General features: G+C 41.4%; 1 protein-coding gene across 4 annotated transcripts in view; it reads right to left on the reverse strand.

Moving 5' to 3' along the window:
• HMGCLL1 (3-hydroxymethyl-3-methylglutaryl-CoA lyase like 1) overlaps positions 1 to 12,140 on the reverse strand; it is a 144,933-nt gene that overhangs the window by 107,489 nt on the left and 25,304 nt on the right. For 2 of the 4 annotated variants that reach the window (XM_019537549.1, XM_019537551.1), the window contains exons 2-3: positions 4,293 to 4,370; positions 3,313 to 3,420 (exon numbers count right to left, since the gene is read on the reverse strand). In XM_019537549.1, the coding sequence (XP_019393094.1) occupies positions 3,313 to 3,420; positions 4,293 to 4,370 (186 nt within the window). Of the gene's footprint in view, positions 1 to 3,312; positions 3,421 to 4,292; positions 4,371 to 5,285; positions 6,296 to 12,140 lie in introns of those variants that run through there. The other 2 variants (XM_019537550.1, XM_019537552.1) reach the window with 2 other exon arrangements.

A 12,140-nucleotide genomic window follows, 5' to 3' on the forward strand; every position in this document is an offset into this window, starting at 1 on the left:
CCCCATAGCATGCAGCTCCCTGTTCTCTCACCCTAGTCCCTGGCTGCAGGTGGTGGCAGCAAGCAGAACCAGCCTCACCCAGCCCCACAGCTGCAGCTCCTACGCTTCTACCCCAGTTCCCAGCAACATGTGGCAGCACCATGTGGCGCCAGCCCCACCTGGCCCTATAACATGCAGCACCCACCCAAGTACCTGGCTACACATGGCAGCAGCATGTGGGGCCAGCCCTACCTGGACCAATAGTGCTCCCAACTGAGTCCCCTGCCACACATGGTGGCACGGTGCAGGGCTAGCCTGGTCTCATAACAGCCCGGTCGCTACCTGGTCCTATAACATGCCACTCCTGCACTCCCTCCCAAGTCCCCAGCTGCATGTAGTGGCAGCATGCAGGGCCAGCTCCACCCAGCTCCATAGCATGCAAATCCTGCACTCAGGGACAGCCCAGCATCACCCCACAGCATTGGGTCCCTGCACCCCAGTCCTCTTTCCTCCAACAGGAGTCCCTGGACCCCAGCCCAATGGAAATTTCCTGACTTGCAAGCAGGGAGGCTGGAAACAGCCATGGGGTGGCCAGGCAAAAGCCTCTGCCATGTAGAGGCTTGTTGTCTCCAGCACTTTCTAACTTGGGCTCCGGGATGCCCAAAGGCCAGACTGGGGTGAGGGTTGGTCGCTTAGCAACCAGAGCTGCACCTCCTGCATGGAGACTGGCTTTCATGGGGGCACCGAGGATTAGGGCTTGCAGGGGGCTTATGGTGGGCTAGATGGAATTGCCTGGCAGGCTAAACCTGGCTTGCAAGCTATATTTTGCCCACCCCTGCTCTATGACTGAGTGATTCTCTGAACTCACCTCTCAGAAATACTCAGGCCTGGAACACGTGTTTATTTCTAGGAGGTGGAAATTTCTGAAAAATGTTCACCTTTAGAAATATTTCTTGGAGAGGCAGCAGTAGAGACATTCCGCCTGCAGCTACATTTTCTCCCCTGCTCTTTATATCTTCTCCAGACCAGGGTGATACAGATCTGGGGAGGGAGGGAGTATAGCAGCTACTCTACTCCTTCCAGGCCCAGGTGGAAATGGAATCATGTGAAAAGACCCCCAAGCTTGGGAATGAGTGGGGAGCAATTAGATGCTGTTCCTCTGATCTACTTCCAGTTTTATGAGTACAGTGGACAGAGCACTACAGTAAAGCCTCCTGCCCATTCCCCAGAACAGACTGAACCAGCAGGAGAGTGAAGCAGCAGGGCAATGTTCCCTCAACTCATTCCCCAAATTAGGCAAGTTCTTTATTCGGAGAAGCCTAGGAAGCATTGCCCTGCTGCTTGATTTCCCTCCTGGACTGGACCAGAAAAGGAGGGTACAGGTGTTCATTCCTTTGAAAGTCTTTTTGCAGGGGAGATCTTCCAGATGTAGAGATGCAGGGGAGATCTTTTTTGCAGGGGAGATCTTTCCCCTAGGAGAAACTGAATCAATACTTGTATGTTCTGAGGTCACTAGCAAACATTACAACTAAGATGCAATTAACCTGCTAATCACATCACAAATTGCATCTGCTACATAGTCAAGGAATTAACAATGAGACAAAAAAGGATACTAAATACAACACGATTCCACAAAGCATGTGTAACATTTTTGTGACTGGTTTCCAACACACCTTCAGTTGAACATATGACAGTGTAACCAAAGCTCCTCAAGACTCCCAGTTCTAGGGCTGGGATCAACCAATTGCTAGTCTCAGCCATGGGACTACATCTGAGCTTTGAACCACCTCTGGTGCAATCTTGCAGTTGAGACTCACAATCAGCTGATTATCCCAGCCCAAAGACTGCACTGGAGTCTTGAACTGGCCACATTGTGGTCCCAGGACTGGAACCTAAAATTGTTCGGTCGTACTACAGCCACCTAGTTTTCAACTTGGTAGTTCAGTAGGATCCTGGGACCCTGGCCTCCCCTTGTACTGGCAAGCACAATTGGGATCTGATACCTTATCCTAAAATCACATATACTGCCATGCATTTTTGGCATGGCAGGAAATATTATTGTTGGGATATGGAATCTGATATCATCAAGCCATTAAATGAACATATGCCAGGGGCCCTAGTTTCTACTAGGAGAGTAGCAATTCTCCCAGTAGAAATGTAATGCCTGTACATAGCCTGAAATTTCAGTCCCTGCTCCAATTACAACTTAATTAAAAATATCTAAATATTCATTATAGCAATGACTGGTACCTAAGTCTGCCCCTTTGCAGGCAAGTTCCCTATCCATTATCACGTCTCTCCAGCCCAGGGACTAATTATTCCAGGCTAAATAGAAAAGCTTTGATAGAGCCTCACACCAGAATATCATATTGGAGCATTCATGTTCCAGATACAGGCTCAAATCCTCTGATACAACCAAATGAATGAATTTAACCCACATCTCCCACATCCTAGGTAGATGCTTAACTACTGGACCTACACAGACGGTTCTTTGGGTAGATGTGATATCTTTTATTAGACCAACTAAATAGTTGGAAAAATTGTTCTTTGCAAGTTTACAAACACCCTTATTCAGGCAGTAGAGTCTGTTGGTGTTTGTTTTGTACCATTTGTTAAAGGGTGTTCCTACCCATATTTTGTGAAAAAGAGCTGGATTAGGCATTTAATTCCAGGAAAGGGTTTAGGATTGTGAATCCTGAGAGTAGGAAAGTTTCTTTCTGCAGACTAGAATTAGTACTTAGTTCCTTTTCAGCGTGTCCTACAAATTAGCTTAGGCAGCTCCACATTCATTGCGAGTGAAACAATTAACTTCAGGCATTTTATAAAAAGACTAGACACCTAACTCAGGGCTGTAGATTCCATTATGCCTCCTGGCAGTTAAAAGATAGATGGTACAAGACTCAGCACTGAAACAGCTTCATTCTTTGTTGGATCATCCAAGATGCCAAAAATCCATATAGACACCAACAGTTTTTTCAGTTTTAAAGCCTTCCAGTTACAAACGCCCAAGAGAAATAAAGCATTCATGTTACAAGACCTCAGTATTAGTCACTGGAATTCACCTTAAAAAGCAGACTGGAAGATCCAAATATTTAAAGGTACTTCAGTGTTTGGGTACCTTAGTACCTAGTCTTCTATGGAGTAGGTGGACATCTAAGGCTTTTGAATTGTGAGTGGTATTGCAGCAGACTATTTTACAAAACAGATTAGCTCAATTCCACCTTCTTTTTCGCATCTAATGTAAGCTAGGTTGTGAAAAAATTCAACAGTACTGATTTTTGTATAACTACTCTTTTGATTTCAGAGTTCCACTTAAACATGCAGTTTACCTACCTGAGGTACCCATTTTGAGGAAACAAAACTGGTCACTTCTATGACAGGCAATCCTGCTTTGGAAAGCTGGTTGATTAACTCAATTTTTATATCAGTTGGTACTATGACCTATGAACATAAAACATGCAAAACATGTTATGCAATAAATATCTTTTACAAATAAAAAGTCCATAATACAAAACAAGGAAAACTACTTTAAACCATGACCAGATACTCTTTGGGAGCAATGAAATCTAAAGACACCATTTCATATTGCTCACAGATGGGTTTATGAGTAACAGCAGGGATAGTAATGATGTGTCTCCCAAATAGGAAGGGACCTAGGAATCAGTTACTGTACTTAATATTTGTTATTAGTTTTGATTTTATTTTTAGGTTTATATCCCACTGTATCCAAAAAACTCTGAGTCGCTATTTGTATGCTCTAATATGGCATACTAGTTACAAGCAAGCCAAAAAGCTGAAGTAATTCATTTGTTTATTATCATAATACTCCAGTCATGGCAAGGGAACAAGTAAGAATAAGGCACAAGTCTGCTATACTGTTTGTGGAAACAACAGCCAATTCTGGGGTATAGTAAAGAATCAGGGGAATTGTATAAAGCTCACTTTCCTTCCCCTTATATAAAGACACTATCCAGTTCCCACCCCACAACTTTAGGTGGATTATATCTGAAACCAGAAACGTTGCACAGAAACTTTATTTTTACAGTAGTACTGAAGGGCCCCAATGAGGGTTGGTGCCTGTTTGTATTAGGCATGGCACGAACACTTACTAGCTTGTGTCCACAACACAGCTACTGAACTCCCTAGCAATAGAAATACAGATGGTGCAAAGCAAATCACACTTTTAACACAACAAGCAGAAGCTGTGGTTTGTCGCTGTATTTAAATATCCATGTATAATAGCCAATCAGATAGATTAGAATAAAAATATTATGCAAATTTTAACAATGCTGCTATATCTGTATAAAAATCACCTTTTCATTTTGCAATCCATCTCTGGGCCCAACTTCTATTATCTTTACATACTCAGGAAGTTCAGACTTCTGGTATTCCTGGAACAGAAAATTTTATTCACTAAAAGATAAAAGACAAAATTTTTACATGTAGTGGGTATTCTATTTGCTTTTATTATATCATTGATAGTAAAAAACCCACGTATATAGGCACCACTACAAAAAAATCCATGGGACCATGGTATAGACACCTTAGGCTCAAGAAAAGACAGTAAAATGCTTTCTTATTTTTAAGTCTTTACCATCTTTTTACAAATTCACAAAATATCATTATAAAAAAGTCATGGGTTCATGGGTGACAGCGCCATATATGAACGTTGTACTTAATAGAATAAAAATGTTCTGTCATAAAAAGGTTACAAAATAAAGACCCCATTTTTTCAGCTACTGGATGAGTAGCTCATTGCATAAATTTACCCTCCCTGTAAACATCTCAAGATTGGACCATAAATCAGACAAAAATAAGGCACAGAATTCAAGAGAGGTGAAAGGAAGAACTCTGCTTTAGTGAGGGGTATTAAGCAGGGATGGAACGAAGAACATGTAAGATATTTGGCAGACAAAACAGGACGAATTTCCCAGGTGTAAGAACAGATTAAAAAGATGTGAAGTTGAAGGTGTGAAGAACTAAGGAAGAAGGGAACGAATAAGGAAAAATGTGAGCAGAAAGGCAGGCAGAGGAAAATTTAAACTTTTCCTTTTTGTTATTTGGCTGAACTCTGAATCTAACAAGATTTACTGGTATTAAATGTTCACAGAATGTCTTGAAAGACTTTAACAATTGCTAATGTTTATAAAGAAAAGCATTCCGTCTTTAAACACTGCTCAAAAGTTGAGTATAGTGCCACAACCCTAAATGGGCGGAAGAGAATGGAAGAACAGAGAATTATTGAAGCTGCGGGAGGCACTCTGCTCTGCACTGCACTGCACTAAAAGTAGAGCCCAGTCCCATACCTTCATTTCAATATTTAATGCCCTTGATAGGACTAGTTTGAGCTGGTTGAGAGGCTGCCAGTCCCTCCATGACTATGACCTCCCATGCAGCTGCATTCCACTGGAACAATTGAACTGTCAACCAGGAGACGAAGGCTCCTGAATGCAGGAGGCAAAGCTTTCATTGAAATCAAAACAAGACTCAAGAGGTCACTCCTACAACAACAAAAAATGACCATGACTCTAATAGCATTCACTACATAGAATACTTATCTTTCAATCCACTCTTACTAGCAATGTCACTGTAGTTGCAAGTAGATTCCTATTTTTCTCTGCAGTATTGGAAAGACTCCCAGGAATATTTTGATTTCAGTGGGCATTGTCTGAAATATGTAACCCACGGATTAATTCATTGCAGTAATATCCATAATACTAGCTAAAGTATAACAAAATGTTTCAATATATTGACTGTACATTTATGTAAACTCAGTAAAAATAAATACATCAAAAACTGCTGTATGTGATCATGAACAACCTCCAATAGGCTAAAAAATTGTCAGTCTGCACTGAGCCCACACTCACTGAGAATATAAACCTATTGAAAAGTGAAGGTAAAACTTTCATCTGCTGCATATTATTGTTTTGTTTTTTTTTTAAGAGTTCTTTTAAAAAATATGGCTAGACTTCAGCATTAAGGACACACATCTGGATTTTGTCAAGATTATCAAATAGTTGTCATTATAAGATAAATGCCACAGCTGTTCTGTGAGTAAAGCTGTAACTGCAAATAAGGAGAACTAAAAGAGATTGAATGAACCAAGCCTTAAACGAGTATATGAAAAAATGTACATAGCACATTAGTGATTTCGATCTGTGGATCCAATTCTGTACATGTTTGTTCGTTTCTTACTGTGGTGAAACTTTTACTGAAATCAAACAGTCAAATCCTCAGCAGTGTTTATACAATACAATGCTACTGTGTAGTGGCCATTAGGTCTGGCATGAGGGCAGAGCAGGGAATGACAATTCTGGCCATTTTAGAAAGACAATCAAGTGATGAGCTGTGACAATGTAATAATATAAGATAAATCGGCTCCCTGGTTAACATCTATTTAATAACTGTGAAAAGAATGAATCACTTTACATATGAAGACATGTAGCTTTTCAAATAAGTGGTATGGAAGAATTATTCTGGATATAATGAAGATATAGAAAACCTTATTACATACAAATACTAAACTAGGAAGCCTGGCCCAGGCTCTGGACCATTGAACATAGTAGGGAAAAAATATAATCTGCTGCTGTCTGGGAGAAGGGAAAAGTATAACTAAGCATAACATAAATACCAGCCTATCTCACTCTTTCTTTCTCTTTATCTCTGTGGCCCACATGAATCAGAAGAGAGGTTTCTGATGCCATCTATTTCTTTCCATACCAATTCATGGCTTGTTTGTCTCTTTGTTTGTTGTTATATTATATTATATTATATATAATTTGACATCATAGAAGTTTTATAGTAATTTGGAGGAAGACAAATAGCTTACAGTGGCAGCTATATGAATAATGGATTTATGGGAAAGGATAAATCTTGCCCATTTAATGGATGCTTCCCCAGACTAGAGGAATCATTTGAAGTAGAAGACTTTCAATGGGCCACTAATATTGAACATTAAAAAAGTAGCATTCCAGCAAAATACTTAAAACCCCACTGCATCTGGTCTAAACAACATTAATAAGCAAACTAAATCAAAAAGAAAAATGATAATACTCTGTATTTTTTACATAACGACAGGCAAAATCTTACCAAAATGTACAAGCATTCATATTGATTGTTTAAAATATCATGTAAATTACTTTGTTTCAAGAGAAATAGCGACTAAATCATTTTGTATTGTTTTATTTTTTTAATCTGTAACCAAATATAAAATGTAGCTCTTACAGCGATTGAGTCATTGCTGTTTATTGAATTATATTTTGGCTGTATTAAAAAGTAACAACTACTAAAAGTTCAATGTTCTGAATATTTAAAAAAGGAAATAGTTGACATAAAAGAATAAGGGCCTGGAAAAATTGTTTTTCCCATGTATTAGGCTTTGCCAAGGGAGAACAAAAAGCCTATAAAACCACTAAGTATTTGCCTCCCTCAAACAGAGAAGCAGCCAAAAACTTTTTCCCCAAATTTTAGAAAAAAGTACTATTCATCCTGAGCCACTGTATGCCAATTTTCATATGAAAACATTTTTTCTCAAGTTATAGGAGAAACCTCTGACAATAGAGGTTTATAATAGCAAATACAAGTAACCCTTAATCAGAGCATTATAATCATCTTAAAATAACCATAGCTATAAACAAATCTAATAAAAAGACCTTCCAGAGCCCCATAGCTACTTCAGAATTTCCTGACACGTAGGTTCTTATTTGGAATTTGATTTCTATGGATTTCAACAGCCAGCTTATTTTTCTGCTAATTATCTGAATGTCACCCTGCTGCTCAGCCAATATTTCTTTTGCCACTACTCTACCTTTATGCTTTCTGTGTGGAACAGAAAATCAAAGAAACCTGTTTCTGAATAAACATTTTTGACAGAATGAAAGAGTAGAAATCTTACCAAAGTGCACAAGCATTTATATTAATCATTAAATAAATCACGTAAATTAATTTTGTTTCAGGAGAAATATTGATTAAATCACTTTGCATTATTTTTTTTTCAAATCTTATGTAACAAAGTACAAGTATTTTTCATAGAACTGGATTTAGGCAATTAAAAAGGGAATACATTCCAATTATATATAATCAATACACTCCAGTTTCATATCTTTCCTGTACATCCAAGCAATTACCTATGAACATCAACTGTGCCATTTAGGTGCAATTCAGCACTAGAAGTGATATAACCATCAGTTTAGAGACAGCATCAAGACACATATTACTGTGGACCACCACAATTTTTTCCTGGCCCTTAAACTGGCAGGCTAAGATGGAAAGATGTCCTTTTTAGCCCTACTTCACCAGTACAGCTACAACAGGGCCAGGCAGAATCTGGTTCTCAGTGATTGAGTTCAAGCAGGATATAAAATCATGAAGCCCATCAAAAGCACTCAAGTTCTGTGTCCTTGGAGTGGCTGTTACTCATCTCTCACCTTTCTGTAATGTTTCAAAGCAGCTCAATTAAAGTGACATTTAATAATGTCAATTTAAATATTCATCCTTTAAAAGGTTTGTGATAGAAATTTCCAAACTGAGTTGCATAAAACATTGGGCAATCCCTTCAGCTTTATGCAAGGGATTGCCCAATAACATTGTAGGCATTCACAACAAGATGAATCAATTTGGTATTGGGGATTACACATTTAAAAATTAGATAGTTTCCTGTATCTAATTACATGATCATTCTATATCAATTCATATCCATCTATATGTTAAACTACTTATATGTTGCCATTAAATAATCATATATTGTAAAGGCAGAGGCGAAAGTAGAGTTATATAGTTTCACCATATATTTTTAATTACCTTCTCCAAATACTATAAAATGCGACTCCACCACAGACTATAATGAGGCCAGAAAACAAATGTTGCTGAAGATGTTGCATTCCCAAGCAACATGGAAAAATTGTAAACAAATTATTATGGAAAGAAATTCTAAGACTACAGACTAATAAGCCCATATTTATTACTTTTGCAAAGCTTTTTGAACTACATATTGAAATTAGCTAGCCACTTATCATTAAACTTTATTTATTAAGCTTATTTATTTATTAAACTAATTTGTGTGAGCTCAAAAAAGGATACTAAATTACCTGTTTTGAAACATTAGCATCTTAATAAGATAGACATGATGAATTATTTTAGCCCTTCGTGCGTCATTCTTTGGACAATCTCCTGCCTTGTTCAAGATTTTGTCTACACTAAAGATTTAACCCCATACTAATTCATTGTTAATTTATTAGATGGCATGTGATTACTGGGCACTCCACAAACGTCTGTCCCAAAATACAAATCTCTGTCATTTACACTAGGCTTAGACTAAGGTAACTGTCCATATCTGTGGAGCATCTGAACTAGTACATGCAAATATGTCAGCTAAGTGGCAATCAGATAATTCCAGTTTAGACATGTTCTACTATGTGAACCAGAAGCACAACGTATACGCTTATCTAAAAAACATTGCTGCTTTTCTTTTCATAACCCTCATTCCTGGGCCTGTTTCACTATTTTCAAACTGACAAGAAATACACTGCTGTGCAAATGATAGTGGTAGCCTTATAGGGGAACTTGAGAACTCTAGCTCGGAAACATGCCCCCCCTGAGTATTTCTTAATTGCAACTAATTTTAAAAAGAACATTATAGGCATAGCTTTAAACAGCCCTACCTTAATCTAGCTATGGCCATTTGATGCTGTGTTCTTTTGTGCATTCAGCCCTTTTGCTGTTGCTGCTGCAACACCTTCTCCTGAATACAACCATCCTCATGATTTCCCTGCTGCTTATACAATCCATCCTCACTCTGATGTGCAGTCAGGACATATGTTCTGCCCTTTGGCCATCTGATACATTTTCACTGTGTGGGGGTCATGATGGGTGGATTTACTGTCTCTTCCCTGCATTGGAAGTGAGAAGAGGACAGGAAGTGTAGCAAGAGATACGATTAGCTAAAATACTCTCCAACTCTCTTTGAAGTCAAGGACAATAAGAAGTTCTTGTTTAGGTATGTAGGCAGTAGAAGGAAAGCAAATGGAAGGGTAGGACCCCTGTTTAACATCTCGGGACAACTGGTAACCGACATTCAGAAAAAAAACTGAACTCTCGAATGCCCACTTTGCTTCGGTATTTCACCAGACCATGTGGAAAGTCAAGCAAGATAAGGCTTATAGGGGATATGCCAGGACTGACAGCCTCCCCACTGTGGATGCTGAGCGGGTGCAATACCAACTAGAAAAGCTAGACATTTACAAGTCAGCGGGATCAGATGGACTTCATCCGAGAGTGCAGAAGGAGCTGGCTGAGGTCATCGTGGAACCCCAGCAAAGCTCTTTCAGAATTCGTGGTGCACAGAGGAGATCCCTGAGGATTGGAAAAAGGCCAACATTGTGCCCATCTTCAAGAAGGGGAAGAGGGAGGACCCAGGCAACTATAGACCAATCAGCCTAACCTCCATCCCAGGGAAAATCCTGGAAAAGCTCATTAAAGAATCTATGTGCGATACGCTCACAGAAGGTAAGATTCTGAACGACAGCCAGCATGGCTTTATTGTGAGTAGGTCTTGTCTTACCAATCTCATCTCTTTCTATAACCAGGTCTCTTGCCACCTGAACATAGGAGATGCGGTAGACATTATATACCTAAACTTCCAAAAGGCATTAGATCTAGTATCCCACAATATCCTTGCGGGAAAACTGGAAGATTGTGGGCTCAGCTGCTCGACAGTTCAGCAGGTGGGAAACTGGCTAGAGCCTGCTGCACCCAGTGCCCTGACCCCCACTGGTAGGGGCATGGCTTTCCTGGACCCCCAGTGGGAGGGGGACCCACTGCTACCCCTGTCACTGTAGGTGGTGGTCCTGCTGCCAGATGTCCTTCACCTGCCATGCCTCCTCTCACCCAGGCCTCATGGAAGATCTCTGTCTGCACTTTGCAGATGTTGTGCAGCATACACACTGTGATCATGACTTGGGAGAAGTTCTCCTTGGTGAACTCAAGGCAGGTGGTGGGGGTGCACCAGCAGCTCGAGGCAGATAAAGACACACTTCATCAGGATGCCAGTATGGTGCAGGTAGTGGTTAAAGTGCGTCTAGCAGGGATCCACGTGGCCAGCATAGGGCTGCATCAACCAAGGTGGGAGCAGGTAGGCAGGGTTCCCAATGAGCAGGGGAGGGGTGATGGCACCCAGCTGCAGATCTGGCATCCCCGGCACCATGAGTGGTGCATGCCCCCGATAGCTGGGGGTGCACAGCTGTGCTGGCGGTGGCAGGAGTGCAGCGGCAGTGGTGGGAGCCCGGTGGATGCAACTGCGGAGCTCCCGCAGATGCCACTGGCAGTGGCAGCCAGGGGCGATCACAGACCACCTGCAGATGGTGATGGCTTTGTCAGCAGCAGGTGGCGAGTGGTGACCGCTCACGGAGTAACAGCCCCTTTTTGCAGGGAGTGAAATGCCACACTCAGGGGGTGCATGTGCACCCCTTACATGTCGCCCCACCCAGCACGAAGCATCCACTCTCCAGGCCCATCAGGCTGAAGTTCCAAAACATGCAGGCATCATGGGTGCTGTCCGCCCAGCCAGTTCTCACATGCATAAACGTGCCATGGTGGCCCATGGAGGCTTGGAGCACCATGGAGTAAAATCCCTGCAGCTGTAGTAGGGCCAGTCTCTATGGGGCAGGTAGGTGGCAGGGTCCTGTCCAGGGCTTCAATGCACTGGGGAAATCCCAGAACACGGAACACCATGACCACCGCCTTGCGGTCATTGAAGCGGAGTACCACGTCCCCCAGCACATCTGGAGAGCACTGCATACCTCCAGGATGGCCTCCCCAGCAGTGGCCTTGCCCATGCCAAACAGGTGACTGATGTATCAGAAGCTGGCAGGCATGGCCAGCTTCACCAGCACAAGGGCCAGCTGGGTGTCCATGGGGAGGGCTGGGTAAAGTCATTGTCCTGCTGCTCCAGGTGGGCCTGAAATTGCTGAATGTGATCCCAGAAGATGGCCCAAGTGAACCAAAATGCATCCAGCTACTGCTCACCATCCCAGGTGTGCTAGACATCATAGTTTCATAGTTTGTAGGGTCGGAAGGGACCTGAGCAGATCATCTAATCCGACCCCCTGCCATGGCAGGAAAGAATACTGGGGTCAAATGACCCCAGCAAGATGTTCATCTAACCT

Source organism: Crocodylus porosus, unplaced genomic scaffold, assembly GCF_001723895.1.
Source record: "Crocodylus porosus isolate Cpor-Errol unplaced genomic scaffold, CroPor_comp1, whole genome shotgun sequence".
NCBI classification, from domain to species: domain Eukaryota; kingdom Metazoa; phylum Chordata; order Crocodylia; family Crocodylidae; genus Crocodylus; species Crocodylus porosus.